Source organism: Macaca nemestrina, chromosome Y (genome assembly GCF_043159975.1).
Source record: "Macaca nemestrina isolate mMacNem1 chromosome Y, mMacNem.hap1, whole genome shotgun sequence".
Lineage (NCBI taxonomy): Eukaryota > Metazoa > Chordata > Mammalia > Primates > Cercopithecidae > Macaca > Macaca nemestrina.
This window is the reverse complement of record NC_092146.1, coordinates 2506284-2530796: the sequence shown is the minus strand read 5'-3', so window position 1 is coordinate 2530796 and position 24513 is coordinate 2506284. Positions and strand designations below refer to the sequence as shown.

At 37.6% G+C, this 24513-nt stretch overlaps 1 protein-coding gene and 1 long non-coding RNA gene across 6 annotated transcripts in view; one reads left to right on the top strand and one right to left on the bottom strand.

Moving 5' to 3' along the window:
- The first annotated feature begins 734 nt into the window (after positions 1–734).
- Positions 735–21444, top strand: LOC139361004 (uncharacterized). The gene is made up of 3 exons (XR_011618581.1): positions 735–969; positions 3591–3696; positions 21325–21444. It is a non-coding gene; the product is annotated as an uncharacterized lncRNA (long non-coding RNA).
- Positions 20732–24513, bottom strand: part of LOC139361003 (zinc finger protein Y-linked) — a 48187-nt gene continuing 44405 nt past the window's right edge. For 3 of the 5 annotated variants that reach the window (XM_071089512.1, XM_071089513.1, XM_071089511.1), the window contains exon 7: positions 20732–24408. In XM_071089512.1, coding sequence (XP_070945613.1) covers positions 23225–24408 — 1184 coding nt within the window. In that variant the 3' untranslated portion in view covers positions 20732–23224. The remainder of the gene's footprint in view (positions 24409–24513) is intronic. The other 2 variants (XM_071089509.1, XM_071089510.1) reach the window with 1 other exon arrangement.

Here is a 24513-nt window from a genome sequence, read left to right as displayed (position 1 = left end):
TCCTCTTCTGTCCTTACGGGACAGGTCTTGCCTCGGGCCCAAACCTTATCATGGTCCTGTAGCACGTTGTCACTGGAATTGTCCTTAAATTCCGTTGTGCTGTCAGAGAGCAGCAGCAGGTTGTGGGAGAGCTGATCTGCCTTCTGGGTTGAAGTTCGCCGGATAGCATGCCTGGAGTCATGGGTCTCCCCTACCCCTGTCTCCTTTGCTGGGGCCCTAGACCCACAGGCAAAGGATACAGCAAACCTGCCATCTTCAATCCTGGCTGGCTCACCAAAATGTGGCTGGAATCTGGAGACCAGAGAGACCAATGAGGGGAACAGGAGGATTTTATTTAGGTGGCCACTAGCTCAGCAGATTAATATCCAGAGGCTGAGCAGTGAACAAAGACAGGGCTTGACTTTTATTCATGCAACCAAAGGGGGTTGGCTAGCCAGTGGCGCCAAACTTGTGAGGCAGGGAAAGCAAGCTTACAGAAGCAGAACAAATGCAGTTAATCAAACTGTGACAGGTGTTGGAACTCAGGCATGTCTTGTGACCTTTAGCATCCTGCACAGATGGGAAAAACAGGACCTTACAAAATCCTTGCAAACTTGCAGAAATAGTTACAAAAATTGTTACAGGAGCAGCACAAAGAATGATGGCATGGGCACAGAATTTCAGGAGGAGACTGATAAGAACTTGTTTTTCTTGTCCCTGCTTTTGGAACCCATTTCTTCAGGGCCGCTGCCTGGCCTTGCAGGTAATGTTATCATAGCTCCAGCTGGACTTTGGAGTGAGTCAGCCCGGTCAGAGAAGGACTTGTTTTTCTCTTTACTTGTTTTTCTTACATTTCCTGGTTCATCAGCAAGAAACAACAAGCTATTTACCTTCACAATAGAGAAGTCCAGCAGAACCAAGATGGAAGCAGAGTGGGTGAATCTAAATCTATGGACACATTCATCTTGGAAACCCTAAGAGAGGCGAAAGGTGAGTATCTAGCTGATACTAGACAGTCATTATGACTAATTCTGACTGTTAGAAGGAGTGCAAAAGTCAGTCTCAAAGCTAACAGTCAGTACTAGGAAACAGAAACAAAGTAACAAGAAACTCTTACAGCAGCCGAGTTCTTCTAAATAATTCCATTGGATGGTATTTCTCGTCGTTAGTCTACTTAGAAAGAAAATTGGGCCTTTTAAAATTATTATTGTGATAAAGTGCTCATAACAAAATTTTCCACCATAATCATTTTTAAGTGTACAATTCAGTACTTAAATGCCTTCACATTGTTGATGTAACCTGTCTCTAGAACTTTATCTTGTAAAACAGAAACTCTATACCTATTAAAACAACTTCTCCCTATTCTCCCCTCCCCACAGTCCTGGCAACCATCACCTACTTACTGTCACCCTGAATTTGACTATTCCAAGGACTTCATATAGATGGAATCATACTGTATTTGTTCTTTTATGTCTGGCTTATTTTACTTAACACAGTGTTTTTCCTGTAAGTGCAGTTGTAGCATGTCAGAATTTTATTCTATTTTTAAGGCTGAATAATATTCCATTATAAGTATATTTCATATTTTGTTTGTCTATTCATCTCTTAATTGAAATGTGAATTGTTTCCACCTTTTGCAGTTGTGCATACTATTGCCATAAATATTTATATCCAAATATCTGTGAGCCAGGCTTTCAATTATTTGGGGTATATATGTAATGTTGGAATTACAGAATCATTTTCCACATCAGTTGCACTATTTTGTATTTTCACTAGCAATTCATAATGTCCGTTTTCTCCACATTTTTCCCAATACTTACTTTCTCTTGAAAGTAAGTATTAATTTGTATGAAATGGTATCTGCTTGTAGTTTTAATTTGCATTTTCCTAATGGACAATGATGTTGAGAATCTTTTCATGTTTTTATTGATGATTTGTATATCTTCTTTGGTGAGAAATGTCCACTCAAATCCTTAACCTATTTTTAACTGCTTTTTCTTGTTGAGTTGTAGGAGTTATTTATATATTCTGGATATTAGTTTATCAGACGTATGATTGACAGATATTTTCCCTATTTGTGTGTTGCCTTTTCACTCTGTTGGTAGTGTTTTTAGGTACTCAGAGGTTTCTAATTTTGTCCAGTTTACATAGTTTTTATTTTGCAGGGTGTGGTGGCTCACACCTGTAATCCCAGCACTTTGGGAGGCCGAGGCAGGCAGATGACCTGAGGTCGGGAGCTTGAGACTGGCATGACCAATATGGAGAAACTCTGTCTCTACTAAAAAAACAAAATTAGCTGGGCATGGTGGCACAAGCCTATAATCCCAGCTACTCCCAGATTCTCCTGAGGCAGGAGAATCTCTTGAATCCAGGAGGCGGAGGTTGCAGTGAGCCAAGATTGTACCATGCACTCCAGCTTGGGCAACAAGAGCAAAACTCCGTTTAAAAAAAAAAAAAAGGTATTCTGAAGTATTTTATTCTTTTGGATTCTATTTTCAATGGGATTATTTTCTCAATTTCCTTTTCATATTATTCAGTGACAATATATGAAAATATGACTTTTTTGTATGTATTGAATGTAATAGTTTGTGTATTTGTATAATCTTTGTTTTCAACATAAAGGTTCATGTCATCAGCAAATTAAGATAATTTCATTAATCTTTTACAATTTGGATGTGTGGTTTTTTTTTTCCCTTGCCTAATTGACCTGCCTTAAATTTCCAGTACACTGTTAAATAGCAGTGATTTAGATGGGCACCTCTGGCACAGTGGCACATGCTGTAATCCCAGAACTTTTGGAAGCCAAGGCAGATGGATCACTTGAGGCCAGGAGTTCAAATTCAACTTTTCCTTTTTGCAAAATTTCTGCGTACTATTTACCAATGTTCTAAAATGCAACGTATTGTATTGTAAACCTTAAAAACAAATAGAGAGACTCTTTAAAAGAAAAGGTGTTTATTTGGAAAAGGAACATTACAAAGTATGCACAAGCTGTAGTAAACTAGGTGCACGTTCAGAGCAGTAAAGGAAGACAAAGGAATTTTAAAGTACTAAATGGGGAGGATTACATAGTTGTTATGAAATAACTATCCCTGGCTACAAAGATCAATAAAACAGATGTGTGGGTAAGTCAAAAAGAAAAGTAACAAACATAATGCCAGTCTGAGGTACTCAGAGGTTTCTAATTTTGTCCAGTTTACATAGTTTTTATTTTGCAGGGTGTGGTGGCTCACACCTGTAATCCCAGCACTTTGGGAGGCCGAGGCAGGCAGATGACCTGAGGTCGGGAGCTTGAGACTGGCATGACCAATATGGAGAAACTCTGTCTCTACTAAAAAAACAAAATTAGCTGAATAGGCAGTTGCTGGGCAGATGTCTTGTGGAAATATTTTTTATAAGTTTGTGGTATGGTTGCAATCTGTGTTCCTACCCAAATCTCCCACTGAATTGAAATCTTCAGTATTGAAGCAGGGGCCTGGTTGGGGGTGACTGGATCATGGGCAGTTGCTCACAATCCCCCTTGGGTGCTGTCATTGTGATAGTGAGCTCTCCTGAGATATGGTTGTTTAAAAGTGTATGCCATTTTCCCCTCTCTCTGGATCCTGCTCCAGCTATGTGAGACACTTGTATCTGCTTTGCCTCCTGCCATGAATGAAAGCTCCCTGCAGCCTCCCCAGAAGCACATACGCCCATGCTTCCTGTAGAGCCTGCAGAACTGTAAGTCAATCAAACCTCTTTTCTTTATAAATTACCCAGTTTCAGATATTTCTTTATAGCAGTGTGAGAACAGACTAATAGTGATACTAACAATCACTTGGTCCAGTAACCTTTAAATCCTCATACCCAGGATTCTGCATAGTAGTTTAAACAGGCTTGAAATTAGTTTAAATAAGACCACTTAAATGGGCTAAAAGTTTGTGATGCCTCTCTGCAAGGCTGTAGAGTTTTGTAGAGTCTTCTTTGCTGTCAGGCATACCAGTATGAGAACGCTGTATTCCTGGCCTTTCCTGGCTCCATTTGTTAGGATTTTCTTTTTTAACATTAGGGACTCCTTTTTTTTTTTTTTTTTTTTTTTTTTTGAGAGGGTGTCTCGCTCGTCACCCAGGCTGGAGTGCAGTGGCCGGATCTCAGCTCACTGCAAGCTCCACCTCCTGGGTTCATGCCATTCTCCTGCCTCAGCCTCCCGAGTAGCTGGGACTACAGGCGCCCACCACCTCGCCCGGCTAGTTTTTTGTATTTTTTTTAGTAGAGACGGGGTTTCACTGTGTTAGCCAGGATGGTCTGAATCTCCTGACCTCGTGATCCGCCCGTCTGGGCCTCCCAAAGTGCTGGGATTATACATTTTTAATCTGACAACTTTCACAGTGTACATGTGGAATATTGTCACACAAAGTAATTTGCTTCTAAGTGTCAGATAAAAATAGGAGGTCTAAAGTTGGGGGAAATAAAGAATGTGGCTTTACCATAATATCAACCACTAACTATATGACTTTAACTGGTAGCCTCAATTTTCATATTTATAAAACAACATACTGAAAAGTATTAATGTTTATACATTTTTCCCACATTATACATTTTAAAATGAATACTATCCACAAATCTAATATGCCAAAGTGATCAAAAGCCTGCTGCCAGTTAAAAAAAAAAAAAAGAGTAAGAAAAAATAATAAACCAAGAAAAAAAAAGCAACCGATATGGCTAGTGTGCACATGTAGGATTATTTTCTCCTATCATACTATAACTATCTGCGACCACCTTACTGTTTCATTGTACTGAACCCTGTATAAACTACCTCGGCAGAATCCTGTGTGCCAGGATTTAAAGATTACTGGACCTAAAAGTACTTCATAGAAATACTTCCAACTTTCTAGTCCAATAGAGGAAAGTTTTCACTTACTGAATGGTTAACGAAAAATTAAATTCTTTGTAGTATTTTTAATTGTGGGAAACAAAAATTTAACATTTTACTAATTTCTAAGTGTACAGTTCACTAGTGTTAACTGTATTCACACTGTTGTGCAGTAGATCTATAAAACTTTTCTTACTTGACAAGTTAAAAATAAATATACATATTAATGGAGTATAAAATGATGCTTTCATATATGTGCATGTTGTAGAAAAATTAAGCTTATTAACATATCCATCACCTCACATACTTACACGTATGTAAGTATTATATATACTCTTTTTAAGTATAGTATATATATACTCTTTAAGTCAGTATATATATATACTCTTTTTATGAGAACATTTAAAATCTACTTTTAGCAATTTTAAAGTATACATCATTATTAACAACAGTTATCATACTATAAAATTTATTACTTACACTTATTTCTCTTATCTAAATAAATACTTTGTGCCCTTGACCAATGTCTGCCCATTGCTTATATGCTCCTACCGCAAGCCAATTATATTCTCTGCTTTGATAGGTTTAATTTTTAATATTTGCACATATAAGTGAATATCTGCAGTATGTCTTTTTGTACCTAACTTATTTCTTTTAATATAATAGCTAGTAGGTTTATTTATGCTGTCACAAATGCCAGAAGTTCCTTTTGTTAAAGGCTTAATAGTATTTCCTTGTGTAGATATACCACATTTTCTGTACTCCTTTATTTGTTAATGGACATTTAAGTTGATTTTATATCTTAGCTATTGTGAATAATGATTGCAGTGAACATGGAAGTGCAGATAATTCTTCTACATGCTGATTTCAATTTCCTTGGATAAATACCCAGAACTGGAATTGTTAGATCATGTGTAAGGAAGGATAACCTACATCATAAAAGAAGGAAGATCTCAAATAAGAACCTACTGTTATACCTCAATAAATTAGAAAAGTAAGAACAATATAAGCCAAAAGTTAGCAGAAAGAAGAGCAGAAAGATCAGAAGAGAAATAAAGTAGGACTACAAAAACATTTTAAAAGATTAACAAAACTGAGATTTAACTTACTGAAAAATAGGCAAAATTGATAAATCTTTACACTAAGAAAAAAATTAAAGACTCAAATCAAATCAGAAACAAGAGAGGAGATATTACAGCTGATATCACAAAGGTACAAAGATTATGAACTATTACAAACCAACAAATTTTATACCAAACAATGAGGTAACATAGAAGAAATGAACAAATTTATAGAAATATAAAACCTATCAAAGATGATCATGAAGAAATAAAAAATGAACAAACCAAATTATGAGTAAGCAAACTGAATCAGTAATAAAACTCTCCCATCATCAAGGTTGTGGTGAGCAGTGATCTCACCACTTCACTCCAGTGTGGGTGACAGAGCAAGACCCTGTCTCAAAAAACAAAAAAGTCTTTCATCATAGCAAATCACAAGATTTGATGGCTTCTTGGTGAATTCTACCACATAATTTAAGAAAAACTAATGCCAATCCCTTGTCAACCCCTTCCAAAAAATTAAAGAAGACGGAATACTTCCAAACTTATTTTTTAAGTCTAGAATTACCCTAATATCCAAGCCAGATAAGAATATCACAAGGAAAGAAAATAACAGACCAATACTCCTGATAAACATGGATGCAAACTGTCAACCAAATGCTAGCAGACTAAAAGACAGCACATTAAAAGAATCATTTGCCATGATCAATCGAGATTTATCCCTGGGATGCAAGAATGGTTTAATATATACACACGAATATATGTGATATATAACATTAACAGAATGAAGGACAAAACCATATGATCAGCTCAATAGATGCAGACAGGCTTCGACAATATTCCACATCTTTTTATAATAAAGATCTCCACAAATTAGGTGTGTAACTCAACACAATAAAAGCCATATATATTACCAACTTGCAGCCACATTATACTCAGAAGCTTTTCCCCTAAGATCAGGAATGAGACAAGGATGTCTACTCTCACACCTCTTATTCACTACAGTACTGGATGTGATAGCCAGAGCAGTCAAGTAAAAAGCAAATACATCTCATCTAAACTAGAAGGAAAGAAGTGAAACTGTCTCTATTCACTGATGACATGAACTTATATATATTGAAGTGTGGCAATGCTGCCATTCTTGATAGGGTTGCTGACAAGCCCCTGTGAATGTGGACTTTCTCTAGCTATCCTCTGGGTCATTTTGCTGTTCATGATATGAGACAGACAGTTGCTATGTGTATCATCAAAGCAGTGGACAAGAGGGCTGCTGGAGCTAGCAAGGTCACCAATTCTTCCCCAAAATCTCAGAAGGCTAAATGAATGTTATCCTTAATATTTGCTACCCCAGTTTTAATCAGTGGTGGAAGAATAGTCTCAGAACTGTTTGTTTCAATTGGCCATTTAAGTTTAATAGTAAAAGAATCATTAATGAAAATAATGCATCATAAAACTTTAGAAGGAAAGTAGAGTGTCTTATGGGCCACTGGTAGGGGGAGTGTTGTTTGTTGTTGATTTTTTTTTTTCTTTTTTGCATATGGCAGTTTTCAGTTACTGGGTTTAAAAACCAATACTATTTATTTATTTATTTATTTATTTTTGAGACGGAGTCTCACGCTGTTGCCCAGGCTGGAGTGCAGTGGCGCGATCTCGGCTCACTGCAAGCTCCGCCTCCTGGGTTCACGCCATTCTCCTGCCTCAGCCTCCTGAGTAGCTAGGACTACAGGCGCCTGCCACCGCGCCCGGCTAATTTTCTGTATTTTTAGTAGAGACGGGGTTTCACTGTGGTCTCGATCTCCTGACCTTGTGATCCGCCCGCCTCGGCCTCCCAAAGTGCTGGGATTACAGGCTTAAGCCACCGCGCCCGGCCACCAATACTATTTAATTAAAACAACTTGAATAAAAATCTGTCACAGCATTTTAAGAACCATTAAAACAAAGTTTAATGAGAAACCAAGAAAAGAACCCAAAATATGTTACAACGCTCTATTAATCAAAGCAGCATGACACAGCATATAAACAGATACACTGACCAAGGGAACAGAATAGAAACCTATGTATTTACCATACCATAAGCTGACTTTCAGTTGACAGGGAAAAATAAACACAAACAAGGAAAAACACATTTCATGGTGGCTCACGTCTGTAATCCCAGCACTTTGAAAGGCCGAGTTATGAGGATCACTTGAGATCAGCCTGAGAAACATAGTGAGACCCCCATTTCTACAAAAAAAACTTCTTAAAAATAATAATAAATTAGCCAACATAACCAGCTACTCAGGATGCTGAGGTGAGAGGATCTCTCAAGCCTGGGAGGTCAAAGCTGCAGTGAGCCATGATGACTCCACTGCACTCCAGCCTCCATAACAGACCAAGGTCCTATCTCAATCCAAAACAAAACTAAAAAGTTGTTATTGTTGTGACCTAAAACTTCAATAATTTACAAAGTATTTTAACCTCATAAGATGCAAAAAATGGTTTTAAAATCTGAATAAGTATAGATGTCATACCTCCAGGCAACATAGATAATACTTCATTGGTAGCAGAAATGCCAACCTGCTCAAAGAGCTGCAACACTTCCAGCTGGTAGTATGTTGGGGATTTAGTTTAAGCAGCTTTGTCTGTATGTATTTCTTGTGTATATCCATGCATGAATACCTGAATCCCCAAACATATATATATGGACACATACATACACAGAAACATATATATACATGTCATGTCATCTATCATTTACCAATATTCAAACACATATGCTAAAATAGGGTAGAAATTTATTTAGAAATAAGAGCAGATATCAAAACATAACAGGAAGCCTATATTAAACAAAATTTTATGAGCAAAACCATATATGTGTAATAAAACAAAATCCATGAGACCAACTTAAGTTTGACTATCTAGTAGCTACTAAGTGTGGAAAAATTGTATTTCTAACATGACTACATCAACTACCCCTGGGGCAGTTAATTCTAAAAAACAAAATACTCATTCAGTTACTCACACCACACTTTTGCCAGCCTTTCAAGTTTTACTTGTTGACTCTGCTTCTGAATTATATTTACCTTTGAAGAATTTAACTCATGGGAGACCACACAAGATTTATGAAATGCACATTATTTACAGGTGCATTAAAAAGTATACTTATTGAATGAACACCTGCCCTGTAAAAAGCTTACATAAAAGTATGAATGTGAACTATTTAGGCCCTGCTTTACTTGCACTGCTTTTTTTTTTTTTTTTTTTTTTTTTTTTTTTTTTGAGATACAGTCTCACTTTGTGTCCCAGGCTGGAGTACAGTGGCTCAATCTCTGCTCACTGCAACCTCCACCTCCTGGGTTCAAGAGACTCTCCTGTCTCAGCCTCCGGAGTAGCTGGGACTACAGGTGCACATCACCATACCTGGCTACTTTTTTTGTATTTTTGGTAGAGACAGGGTTTCATTATGTTGGCCAGGCTGGTCTGAAACTCCTGACCTCAGGTAATCCGCCCTCCTTGGCCTCCCAAAGTGCTGGGATTATCAGTATGAGCCACTGCATCCAACCTGTGAGTTTCTGGTTTGGTTTAGTTCTATGATTTTTCACATAAAACACAATATGTTGCATAATTATTTTGTAACTTCCTTAAAGTGCTCTTTTTAGTAAAGATTCACAAACTTGAGAGTGCATAAGAATAACGTCCTTAACAAAGGACTTGTTAAATCAGATCGCTGGGCTTATTGGTAGGAAAAATGTTGGCAAATGAATTATGCCTGCCTAACAGCAAAGAATGACGTCCATAAGATGGTATACTAGAACTTTCCAGGCCCTCATTCCACCAGAGACACCAAGTTAAGAAGAAACTGAAGACTACAATACCTTTGTAAGAGCTCTCAAGACCAGCTGAGAAACTATAGCAAGCCATGCCAAGTAAAATCAAGAAGGGACAGGAAGAGTTACTGGACTATGAGTAATTTCTCAACAGAAACATTGCAGGCCAGAAGGGAGTGGGATGACACATTTAAAGTGCTGAAATTTTAAAACTGCCAACCAAATTAACTGTATCTCGCAAACTATTCGTCAAAAATGAGTAAAATATAAAAGTTTCCCATATAAAAGCTGCAAGAGTTAATTACTGTAAGAACTGCTCTTCAATAATTGCTAAAGAAAGTCCAAATTTGAAAAAAAAGGATGCTAAAGAGCAATATGAAAATATAAGGATTCTAGTAAAGGTAAATATGTAGAAAAATACAGTCATCTGGTTTGTTATAATTTTAGTGCATTGATTCACTTTTAATTCTTGTATGGAAGTTAAATTAAAAAAAGAAAAAGTAACTATAAATTTATGTTAATGAATAAACATAACCAAGTAGGGAGGTTACAGCTAAAGAGGCACATATATGTGACTGAAGTTAAGTTATATCAATTTAAAATAGAATGTTATAAACTTTAAGATATTTAATTGCAATGATAATATTGCAAACATAATATATCCACAATATGCACAAAAGAAATGAGCAGGGAATCCCTACCAAAAAAAAAAAACTAAACACAAAGGAAGGCACTAAGACTTAAGCAGGAACAAAAAAGCTAAACAGAAAATAATTAACAAAATGGCAATAGTAAATCCTTCCCCTATTATAATCTAATTTAAATGTAAATAGATTGAAATCTAAAAATAACATTGGAGTGTCTGGGTGCAGGTGCTCAGGCCTGTAATCCTAGCACCTGAAGAGGTCCAGGCAGATGGATCATTTGAGGCCAGGAGACTAGCCTGGCCATTGTAGCAAAACCCAATCTCTACTAAAAATGTAAAAATTAGCTGCGTGTGGTGGCACACAACTGTAATCCCAGCCCCTCAGGAGGCTGAGGCACAAGAATCACTTGAACCCAGGAGTAGGAGATTGCAGTGAGCCAAGATCACGCCACTGCACTCTAGCTTGGGTGATAGAACAAGACTCCATCTCACCAAAAAAAAAAAAAAAAAAAAGAGAGAGAGAGAGAGATTGAGAGACTCTGTCTCAAAATAATTTCTCAGAAGAAATAAAATAACATCGTAACATTGGAGACTATAAATTGGCTATAAAAGAACAAAACAAAACAGAATCTAACTATATGTCGTCTATCTTAGATCTAATGACATACGTAGGCTGAAGGTGAAATGATGAAAAAAGATAATCAGGCAATAGTAACCAAAAAGAGCAGGAATGACTACAATAACAGATAAAATAGACTTCATGCAAAAAAACCATTCAAAGAGGCAAAAAATGTTATATAATAATAAAAGGGTCAATTCAACAAGAAGATATTTAAAATGTTTAAAATTGAATCAGTAATAAATAGCCCACCAACCAAAAAGAGCCCAGGACAAGATGGATTCACAGCTGAATTCTAGTGGATGTAAGAAAGAAGAGCTGGTACCATTCCTGCTGAAACTATTCCAAAAAAATTGAGGAAGAGGGAATCCTCCCTAGCTCATTCTATGAGACCATCATCATCCTGATACCAAAACCTGGCAGAGACACAACTAACAAAAAAAATTTCAGGCTGATATCATTCTTGATGAATGTCAATGCAAAAATCCGTAGCAAAATACTGGCAAACTGAATCCAGCAGTAGATAAAAAAGCTAATTAGTCAACTATAATCAAGTAGGGTTTATCCTCTGGGAAGCAACGTTGGTTGAACAGATACAAATTTAAAAAATGTGGATTATCCTATAAACAGAAATAGAGACAAAAACTACAAGATCATCTCAATAGATGCAGAAAAGGCTTCTATAAAATTCAATACCACTTCATGTTAAAAGCTCCTAATGAACTAGGTATTAAAGAAACACAACCCAAAATAACAAGAGCCATCTATGACCAGCCCACAGCCAACATCATACTGAATGGACAAAAGTTAAAAGAATTTCCCTTGAAAACTGGCACAAGACAAGGAGGCCCTCTCTCATCACTCTTATTCAACATAGTATTGGAAGTTCTGGCCAGGGCAGTCGGCCAAGAGAAAGAAATAAAGGGCATCCAAATAGGAAGAGAGGAAGTCAAACTATCCCTGTTTGCGGACAGCATAATCCTAAATCTAGAAAACCTCATACTCTTGGCCCAAAAGCTGATAAACAGCTTTAGCAAAATCTTAGGATACAGGGTCAATGTACAGAAACTGCTAGCATTCCTGTACACCAACAACATCCAAATCAGGAACATGATTCCATTCACAACTGCCATGAAAGAATGAAATACCTAGGAATACAGCTAACCATGGAAGTGAAAGATCTCTACAAGGATAATTACAAACCAGTGCTCAACGAAATCAGAGATGACATAAGTGGAAGAATAATCCATGCTCATGGATAAAGATGAATATTGTTAAAATGGCCATAATGTCCAAAGCAATTTATAGATTCAATGCTATTCCTATCAAACTACCGATGACATTCTTTACAGACTTGAAAAAAAAAAATTAAATTCATATGAAACCACAAGAGAGCCTGAATAGCCAAGGCAATCCTAAGCAAAAAGAACAAAGCTGGAGGCATCACATTACCTGACTTCAAACCATACTACAGGACTACAGTAACTAAAACAGCATGGTAATTCTACAAAAACAGATACATAGATCAATGGAACAGAATAGATATCCCAGAAATAAGGCCACACACCTACAACTATCTGATCTCCAACTAAGCTGACAAAAACAAGGCATGGAAAAAGTACTCTCTATGCAATATATGGTGCTGGGATAACTGATTAGCCATATGTAGAAGATGGAAACCCTTCCTTTACACCATACACAAAACTCAAGTCAAGATGAATTAAAGGTTTACATATAAAACCCAAAACGGTAAAAACCCTAGAAGACAGCCTAGGCAATACCATTCTGGATGTAGGAATGGGCAAAGGTTTCGTGAAAAAGACAACAAAAGCAAATGCAGCAAAAGCAAAAATTGACAAATGAGAACTAATTAAACAGTTTCTTCACAGCAAAATAAACTATTAAGTAAGCAGACAACCTACAAAATGGGAGAAAATTTTTGCAAACTATATATCTGACAAAGGTGTAATATCCAGCTCTATAAGAAACTTTAAACAAGAAAACAACCCCATTAAAAAGTAAGCAAAGAGCCGGGCACAGTGGCTCACGCCTGTAATCCCAGCACTCTGGGAGGCCGAGGCGGGTGGATCACGAGGTCAGGAGATCGAGACCATCCTGACTAACACAGTGAAACCCTGTCTCTACTAAAAATACAAAAAAAAATTAGCCGGGCCTGTTGGCGGGTGCCTGCATGCGAGATCCCGCCACTGCACTCAAGCCTGGCTGACAGGGCAAGACTCTGTCTCAAAAAGATAAATAAATAAATAAAGCAAGCAAAGGACATGAACAGATATTTTTCTAAAGAAAACATGTATTCAGTCAACAAACATGGGAGAAAAAATTCAACATCACTAATCATTAGAGAAATGCAAATCAAAACCACAGTGAGATACCAGTCACACCAGTCAGAATGGCTATGATTAAGAAGTCAATAGATGCTGGCAAGGTTGTGGAGAAAATGACACACCCATACACTGTTGGTGTGAGTGTAAATTAAGTCAGCCATTGTGGAAACCAGTGTGGTGATTTCTCATAAAAGGAAAAGCACAACTACCATTCGACCCAGCAATCTCATTACTGGGTATGTACCCAAAGAAATGTAAATCCTTCTGTCATAAAGACACAAGCATGTGTATGTTCACTGCAGCACTTTTCACAATAGCAAACACATGCAATCAACCTAAATGTCCACCAATAGTAGACTGAATAAAGAAAATGTGGCACATACACACCATGGAATACTATACAGCCATAAAAAAAGAACGGGATCAGGCTGGGTGCAGTGGCTCATGCCTGTAATCCCAGCACTTTGGGAGGCCAAGGCGGGTGGATCACAAAGTCAGGAGTTCAAGACTAGCCTGTACAACATGGTAAAACCCCGTCTCTACTAAAAATACAAAAAATTAGGCGGGTGTGGTGGCGGGCGCCTGTAGTCCCAGCTACTCGGGAGGCTGAGGCAGGAGAATTACCGGAATCCAGGAGGTGGAGGTTATGGTGAGCTGAGGCTGTGTCACTGCACTCCAGCCTGGGCAATAGAGCGAGACTCCATCTTAAAAGAAAAACAAAAACAAACAAACAAAAAACAACAACAGGATCATGTCCTTTGCAGGACCATGGATGGAGTTGGAGGCCATCATTCTTAACTAACACAGCAACAGAAAACCGAATACTGTATGTCCTCACTTATAAGTGGGAGCTAAATGATGAGAGCGCACCGGCACATAGAGGAGAACAATACACACTGGGGCCTACAGAGGATGGAGAGTGGGAATAGGGAAAGCATCAGGAAAAACAAGTAATAGGTACTAGACTTAATGTCTGGGTGATGAAATAATCTGTACAACAAACCGCTGTGAAACAAGTCTACCTATGTAATAAACCTGCACGTGAACTTAAAATAAAAATTAAAAGAAAAGATAATAACAATTATAAATATATCTACACTAAATATCAGAGCTCTTAACTATGTGATAAAAATATTGACAGAAATAAAAACAAGAAACAAGGACAATAACATAGGAGGCATCATTCGCCCACTTTAAATAATGGGTAGAGAAATCAAATAGAAAACCAATGGAGAAACAGGACTAGTAAAATGCTGTACACGAGTTGGACATACCAGACACATAGAGAACATTCCACACAACCACAGCAGAATATACTGAGGCGGGCGAATCATGAGGTCAGGAGATCAAGACCATCTGGCTAACACGGTGAAACCCCGTCTCTACCAAAAAAATACAAAAAACTAGCCAGGCATGGTGGCGGCCGCCTGTAGTCCCAGCTACTCCGGAGGCTGAAGCAGGAGAATGGCTGTAAACCCGGGAGGCGGAGCTTGCAGTGAGCAGAGATCCGGCCACTGCACTCCAGACTGGGCGACAGAGCCAGACTCTGTCTCGAAAAAAAAAATCACACACACACACACACACAGATTATACAAAGTGCATTTTCTGAGCACAATATGATGCACTAAAAATCAAGAGAAATGGGAAAACTGGAAAATTACAAATGTATGGAAACTAAGCAACAAACTGTTAACCAATGGAAAACCCGGCACAATAGCACTCACTTGTAGTTCCAGCTACTTGGGAGGCTGAGTTGGAAGTAAGAGCTCTTGAGCCCTGGAGTTGAAGGCCAGCCTAGGCAACAGACCAAAAGGCAGTGTCAAAAACAAAACCACACAACCAATGAATCAAAAGAAGCTACAAGGAAAATTACCTTGACACACACTAAAATGAAAGCAGGACGTATGGTACACACAACATGAGATACAATCAAAGTAGTCACAGACAGGTAAATTTACAGCTGTAAATACATGTATCAAAAAAGAAGAAAGACCTCAAACCAACTACCCAACAATATCACATGTACTCGAAAATATGTATAACTATTATATGTTATTTAAAAATATGTGGCCAGGCGCAATGGCTCACGCCTGTAATCCCAGCACTTTGGGAGGCCGAGGCGGGTAGATCATGAGATCAGGAGATCGAGACCATCCTGGCTAATATGGTGAAACCCTGTCTGTACTAAAAATACAACAAAAAAAAATTAGCTGGGTGTGGTGGTGGGCACCTGTAGTCCCCCTACTCTGAGGCTTAGGCAGGAGAATGATGTGAACCTGAAACGTAGAGCTTGCAGTGAGCCGAGATCACGCCACTGCACTCCAACCCAAGTGACAGAGCGAGACTCCATCTCAAGAAAAAAGAAGCTTAATAGTAGAAAAATCAACAAAACTGAATTCATATTTTGAAAAGATGAATAACATTGGCAAATTTTGCCTACATTAAGAAAAAGACTGAAATAACTGAATTTAGAAATGAAAGAACAGTAATTACAAGTGATGCCACAGAAATGAAAAGGAGTAAAGAGAATACAATGAATAAAATGTACACCAAGGAGTTGGATAAATCAGAAGGAATAGGCTGGGTGTAGTTGCTCACACCTGTAATCCCAGTGATCTGGGAGGCCAAAGCGGGTGGATCACCTCAGGTAGGTTTGAGACCAGCCTGGCCAACATGGTAAAACCACATCTCTACTAAAAATATAAAAAATTACCCTGGTGTGGTGACGCACACCTGTAATCCCAGTTACTCGGGAGGCTGAGGCAGAAGAATCACTTGAGTCCGGGAGCCAGAGGTTGCAGTAAGCAGAGATAGTGCCACTGTACTCTAGCCTGGATGACCGAGTGAGATTCTGTCTTTAAAAAAATAAAATAAAATAAAATAATAATAATAATAATAATACATTGCTAGAAACACACAACCTACCATGAGTATATAAGGAAGAAGTAGAAAATCTGAACAAACCAGTAACTAGTAAGATTGAATCAGAAATAAAAATCTGAGCAAAGAACAGCCCACAGTAAGATGGCTTCACTGGAGAAGTCTATCAAAGTTTAAAAATAATTTTATGCAGGCACAATAAAGAATGAAATAATGTCCTTTGTAGCAACATGGTTGCAGCTGGAGGCCATTATCATAAGGAAACTAATGCAGAAACAGAAAACCAATTGTCACATGTAAGTGGGAACTAAATCTTGGGTTAATATGAACATAAAGATGGAAACAACACATACTAAAGTCTCCAAAAGAAGGGAGTAAAGGAGTGGGGCAAGCGTTGAGAAACTTCCTATTGGGTATTATCTTAACTATGTGGCTGATGGGATCAAAAGAAGCCCAAACCTCAACACTACACATACACCCTTATAGCAAACCTGTACTAGTACATCTGAATCTAAGATAAAAATGAAAATTTTTTAAAATAAAAAAATTAATAATCCTAAAGAAGGAAGCACTCTGAAATTCATATAAAGATGCCAGTATTACATTGCTGTCAAAACCAGATAAAGACATACACAAGGCTAGGTATGGTGGCTTATGCCTATATTCCCAGCATCTTGGGAGATTAAGACAGGGATTGCTTGAGTCCAGAAGTTCGTGACAAGTCTGGGCAACTTAGGGAAACCATGTCTCTACAAAAAATTTGTAAAAAGTTAGTTAGGCATGGTAGTGTGCACTAGCAGTCCTAGCTATTCAGATGGCACGACAGTTTGAACCCAGCGGTTCAAGGTTACAGTCAGCTGCGATCGTACAACTGCACTACAGCCTGGGCAACACAGCAAGACCCTGCATCCAAAAAACATTAATTTAAAAAAAACACATAAAGACAAAAAGAAAATCACAGATCAATATCACTAATGAAAATCTATGCAAAAATTATCAGTAAAATACAAACAGGTTGAATTTAACAGCACCTTATAAGGATTATAGGCTGGGATTACACGCTTGTAATCCCAGCATTTTGGGAGGCCAAAGTGGGTGGATCATTTGAGGTCAGGAGTTCGAGACCAGCCTGCCCACCATGGTGAAACCCTGCCTCTACTAAAAATACAAAAATTAGCCAAGTGTGGTGGCCAAGATGCAGTGGCATGTGCCTGTAATCCAGCTACTTGAGAGGCTGAGTAAGGAGAATCACTTGACCTTGGGAGGCGGAGGTTGCAGTGAGCCAAGATCACATCATTGTACTCCAGCCTGGGCGACAGCAAGACTCTGTCTCCAAAAAAAAAAAAAAAAATTACATAGGCCAGGTGCCATGGCTTATAATCCTATAATCCTAGCACTTTGGAAGGTCAAAGCAGATGGATCACCTGAAGTCAAGAGTTCAAGACCAGCCTGGACAACATGTGAAATCTTATCTCTATTAAAAATACAAAAATTAGCTGGGAGTGGTAGCAGATGTCTGTAAGCCCAGTTACTTGGCAAGCTGAGTGAGGCAGGAGAATCTCTCCAACCCAAGAGGCGGAGGTTGCAGTGAGCTAAGATCACGCCATTGCACTCCAGCCTGGGCAACACAGAAAAAAATCGCTCTCAAAACAACAACAACAACAACAACAAAAACAAAAAACTGATTATATACCATGACCAGTAAGATTTTACTGGATTTTAAGAATGGTTCAACAATACCTTTTAATACATCACGTTAACAAAAACAAAGGACAAAAGCTACATGATCATTTCAATTTACATTAAAAAGCATGTGACAAGATTCCACACCTTTTCGTTATAAAATACACTTAGGCAAGAAGGGGGAACCCTCAACATAATGAGGGCAATTATTTTTATTTATTTATTTTGAGATGGAGTCTTGCTCTGTCACCCAGGCTGGAGTGCAGTGGTGCAATCTCACCTTACTGCAACAACCTCCTCCCACGTTCAAGTGATTCTCATTCTTCAGCTTCTTGAGTAGCTAGGATTACAGAAATGTGCCAGATGCCCAGCTCATTTTTGTATTTTTAGTAGAGACCTAGTTTCATTATGTTGGCCAGGCTGGTCTCAAACTCCTGACCTTAAGTCATCTACCTGCCTCAGCCTCTTAAAGTGCCGGGATTATAGGTATAAACCACCATGACTACCCAGGGCAATTTTATTTATTTTTGAGATGGAGTCTCGCTCTTTTGCTCAGGCTGGAGGGAAGTGGCATGATCTCGGCTCACTGCCACCTCTGATACCTGGGTTCAAGCAATTCTCCTGCCTCAGCCTCCCGAGTAGCTGGAGTTACAGCCATCTGCCACCACGCCGTTATTTTTGTATTTTTAGTACAGACGGCATGTCACCATGTTGGCCAGGCTGGTTTCAAACTCCTGACCTCAGGTGATCTACCCAAACTCCCAATGTGCTGGGATTACAGGTGGGAGCCACCATGCCCAGCCAGCAATTATTTTTAAAAGCCCACAGCTAACACCTTATTTGATGGTGAAAGGCTGAAAACTTTTTCTCTAAAATTGAGGAAAGGCTGCTAAGTGATATAAGCCAGTCACACACACACACACACACACAAACTGTATGATTCTAATAAAGTAGTCAAATTCATGGAAACAAACTAGAATAATGGTTACCAGGGCCTGGGCGGCAGTGGAGAGAGTTGTTTAATGAACATTGAGTTTCAAATATGAAACTTAAGAAACATTCACAACCATGTAAATATTCTTAGTACTATTAATTGTATACACTTAAAATGATTAAAATGGGCCGGGCGCGGTGGCTCAAGCCTGTAATCCCAGCACTTTGGGAGGCCAAGACAGGCGGATCCCGAGGTCAGGAGATCGAGACCATCCTGGCTAACATGGTGAAACCCCCTCTCTACTAAAAACTACAAAAAACTAGCCGGGCGCGGTGGCGGGCGCCTGTAGTCCCAGCTACTTGGGAGGCTGAGGCAGGAGAATGGTATAAACCTGGGAGGTGGTGCTTGCAGTGAGCTGAGATCTGGCCACTGCACTCCAGCCTGGGCGACAGAGCAAGACTGTCTCAAAATAAATAAATAAAATGATTAAAATGGGAATTTTTTTTTTTCTTTTCACAGTAAAGCCAACCTGACTGCTGGTGCCTATGTACAATTTTTTTATGTAGTAGGTCTAGGGTGAGCCCAAGATTTTATGTATCTAAAAAGATTCAAGTAATGCTGATGCTGACCTGGCCCAGCTTCAAAATATCATACCTTTAAGATATTGGTCATAATGCTTTTCTTTACAAAAATCCTAGAATTCCTGAGGAGTTAAAAAATAATAAAAATAAAAAATAATAAAATTGACATTGACATTGCCAGAAAACCAGTCAGTAAATTATCTTAGGTGAAATCACAGGCCTGATTGGATATATTTTTAGGTTTTCTAAGACAACTAAGTTATTCATGATCTTACCTGGCTTACGACTCTGGCCAGTGACATTCACCATATATATTTTTTAAACATTTTAGTGGCTTTAATTATTTACTGTTTGAACCACTAAACAAACACATGTTCCTAGAGTTGAAGAACTGCAGAATCTTTATCAAAGGTGTTTTGCAACTGAAGAGAGGTGATGGAAACATATGAATGTGTTAAATGCCACTTACACATTTTAAGATAGTGACTTTTATCATGTGAATTTTACCTCCACAAAAATTTACGTCTCGACGAGTCTCGGTCTTCTTTGCTGTAATGTTTGACTCCTCGTTAACTTCTACCAAGCTTCTAATTTTTGTTGTAATACCCATCTCACAGTATGTGTGTACACTAAAGATCTCCAAACTGAATACAAAGGAGTAACACACAAATGCGTAACTAGGGCAGGTTCTTCTGCTATGGACTTACTGCCCTCAAAAACCACTTAAGGCCTAGTGCACTGTCCTATGCCTATAACTGCACCATTTTGGGAGGCTGAGGCGGGAGGACTCCTTGAGCCCAGGGGTTTGAGACCACCGTGGGCAACATAATGAGACCCAACCCCATCTCTATAAAAAATAAAAAATTAGCCAGGCACGACAGTAGATGCCTATAGTCCCAGCTACTATGTAGGCTGAGGTGGGAGGACTGCTTGAGCCCGAGAGTTCAAGGTTGCAGTGAGTTGAGATCACAAACCACTGCACTTGAGCCTGGGCAAATGAGTGAGGCTTTGTTGTTAAAACAAAAACAAAAAACCAAAAGAAAAAAAAGAAAAAAAAAGCTCTATGCAAGGAAAATTTATTTCAGCAAGTGGAGATGCTAACCAAACAATCTTTCATTAAGATAAAACAAAAAATTGATTTTCAAAAACACATTGAGCAAAGGACTCTTCAATTAGCACAAGTACTCTGAAATACTACTTGTAAATTCATAAGGTTATCAATATTTACATAAAAAGCATTTTGTGTTCCACTTATGTACAGAATGAACTAAGTGGGGAAATAAAAATAGTCCACTATGTTTTATGTTTATTAAGACTTAAAACTGCATGTTTTAAAGAAAAAGAGTTAACTTAGTATTGGTATCATATACAAGTAAACATTTATTAACAGCAAAATATTATCATTTTTATTTTTGCATATTATTCTCAAGTACACATTTACAACAGTATCACACTTCCTACATGAATTCTCCATAGTATTTTAAGTATTTTACAATTTGTACAGTGGAAGGGACATACGATATTTAATACACTATTTTTCAACCAAACAATAATTTATGTCATTGTAAGATTTTGTACCTCTTTAAAACTTTCAACTTCAACATCCACTTTTTTAGCTTTGCTAATCAAATTAAGAATTAAAACCAGCCTGCAAATAATAACAGTATATAACATTAAGCACAATTTCGTTTGTCTTTATACAAACGTTCTATAATATTTACTTGACCAAATGCTTAATTACCTTTTAAAGGTTTCAATACTGTGGTTAAAAACAAAACAACTGTGTATAACTCCAGACTATATGAAAAACATGAAGTATGTAAAGTGTTGTTCTTTACCTTTCTGTTTATTTTTAAAATATAAATAGCTAACTATTAATTTTAAGGAGTGCTTTAAAACTCTTAAACTTTCACTTAAATACTTCCTTTTATATTACTTCAGGGAGAAAACAAATTGGAAGGAGATTTAAAGGATTCTCAAATACAAACTGAAGTTATCAAGAACAAGATAATGAAGGACAGTAACAATCAGGTAGAAACATGTATGAGGGCTAAGAAGTCCTAACAGATTTTCAAAATCCATTATATGGTTTTGGTTGGTACTAGGTTTAAATTCATGTATGACTAAACCACTTCAGAACTAGATCAAATTAATCTAACATGTCAGAGGCTGTCAATCACCAAATATTTATATTTCCTAATCCTGTAACTTTTGAATTGGTGGCCCAGAAGGAGAAAATAAAAACCTGACAGCGTAAGTTGAATGAAGCACCACCATACTAAAGCCAGAAGGTAGCTGTAATGTGGTTTAAAAAAAAATTCTAATCCCCGAAAATATTCCAAATACATAGGTACCAACAGCCAAATTAAGGAACCTAAAAATGTATTTTCCATTCTCCAAAATTCTTATTAACCAAATTCTTTTTAATTATATGAATTCATTTTATATTATATCCATACATGTTATTAACTGCTTAATAACTTATTAACTCTCAAACAATAAAATTTGGAAAGTGATATATGTTCCAAATAAGGCCACGGATTTTCATTACGTATGTTTATCTTCTAATCAAAATCAACTTAACTGTTGTCTTTTTAAAACTTTACTCAGTGTAAAATAAAAAGCAGGATAAATTTGCTAATTTGGAATTAGCTCTCATTCTGTTACATGGTACCACCACTTTCCCTTAGTCCTCTTTACTTTGCAGTGAGACAAGAGTTCCTTCACAGGATTCTCAAAAACTAAGAAACCTATGTCTGAAATAGCTTTCCAGGAAAAATTTATGATATGAAGCTGAAATTGTAAGAAAACATTCTATCTAGAAACATCTTACCTTCCATTTTTATCTATCAAAGAGTATTAGAAGATTTTCACTCTTCCTAATGTCCTTCTTTTCAATTCTTCACCTCAAATTTAGTAACTCTGAATAGTAAGTTATGAAATGCTCTCATGCATCCCTGGATCTTCCAGGTTACTGTAAATTTTCATAAGTTTAAAATTTGTGCTTGTGTGTGTAAATATGTAATAAGCAACAAAGATGCATATACAAGATTTAGAGTTACACACCAACTTTCAAAAAATCCTGAGTCCACAATTTACCTCTAAAAGACTAAAAGTCAGTATGCAGTAAGTCTCGGGTGCTGGAATACAATGCAAGACAAAGCAGTACAAAGAGAAAACAAAAGACAAAAATAAGTAAAACTTTTCAATAATACTTTTTAAAAGTTTGCTGTGCTGACAAAAGATGTAAACACTATTAATGAAAATTAAAGGAAGTACATTTTGTCTGCTGAACAAAATGAAATTTAAACATAAATGTAGTCAATATCCTATATTAATCAATGCTAGAAGCTCAAATGTAAAATTTCATCATCATGTAATATTAAGCAAGACAAAAAAATTATTACGTTTTGCTAACTGGACTTGACAGTAAAATCTCCCATTTATGTTAGCAGATGTCTCCAATGTGAAACGTTTGTGTAGGAAGAAATGGGTCAAAAATGTTACTTTTGTAGTTATCAATCTGATTTTGTCTTAGAAGAGTACCATCAAGATGAATAAATATGTAAATAAATAGTAAAGCTTTTAAGACTGAAAATTCAGTATAGAATCACAAATTATAAGCAACTTGCTTGTTGCTATTTTTCTCATCTATTAAAGAAACTGAATAGGATTCAGGACACCCTATTGAATAAAATGTAAAGAAAAGTGGACTAGAAGCGATAATTCTATTTTTACACAGCATAATTCAATGTATAGTAATGGATGTGAACAAGACTGGCTTTAAAAAACGAATTTTCTGCTTCAAGGCCAACATCTTTACAAGCTTGTAGACACAATGTTAGGGCAGGCCAACTTCTTTATGATGTCGCATTATGTGCTGGTTCTTCTCTGAAGGTCTTCGGAAGCCTTTCTTGCAGTACTCACACCGATGAGGATAGTCTTTTGTATGAATGGAAATGACGTGCCGTTTAAAGCCTGAGGCATCCGTAGTGCTATACTCACAGTACTCACACTGATATACTTTCCTGCCACTGTGTGTCTTCATATGCTTTTTAAGCTCATTTTGTTGCCTAAATCCCTTTCTACATCTCTTACACCTAAATGGAAGATCCTTTGTGTGAACTGAGAGAATATGGCGACTTAGAACAAATGGGTCTGCAATCTTAAAGTCACAATGTCTACATTGGTGCATTTTTTTACCTTTGTGGACAGCCACATGCTTCTTGAGTTCTGAAGGCCTGTGAAAGCCTTTCTCGCACATCTCACACTTATGAGGATAGTCTTTTGTATGAACTGAAATTACGTGTCGTTTCAAATCACTTGAGTTTGAACTCTTGTGGTCACAATGCAAACACTGGTGTGTTTTGTTTTCTTGGTGGACAAGAGTATGCTGCTGCACTTCTTTGGTATCTGAGAAAGTCAGAAGACAAATATCACACTTGAATGGCATCTCTTTACTATGCTTTGTTTTTATATGTGTTTTCAAGTTGGAAGAGTCTGCAGACCTATATTCGCAGTACTGGCATTGGTATGGCTTCTCCCCTGTATGGATTCGCATGTGCTTTTTGAGTTCCGATGGGTGTCGGAAACCTTTACCACACTCCACACAAATATGAGGAAAGTTCTTGCTGTGGACTGCCAAGAGGTGGCGATTCAATAACCCCTGTTCAGCTGTCTCATATTCACAGAATTTACACTTGTGCATTTTGTTGGCCCCTTTTTCCTTGTGCACCATTTTGTGAGTAAACAAAGCCCCCGCATGAGAAAAATGCTTCCCACACTCATCACATTGAATGGCCTTCTCTGCCTTGCTGGTCAGCTTGTGGCTCTCCAGGTGGTTATGTAAACTTATCTTCTTGTTGGTAGTGTAATCACAGTCAGTACAGTGGTACTTCTTCTTGGCAAGGTGTTCGGGATGGTTTTTCATGTGTCTTTTCAAAAAACCTCTCGACTTAAACTTCTTCCCACAAATCATGCAAGGATAGACAGTCAAAGGATGACCATCAGGGCCAATAATTATTGCTAAGAAAGGAAAAGAAAGTAGTATGAGTGCTTAATCAAACTTCTGGTTTCCTCATGAATTTAAAGCTTGTGTTCTGAACATTACCGGGCAAATACTTTTATTAA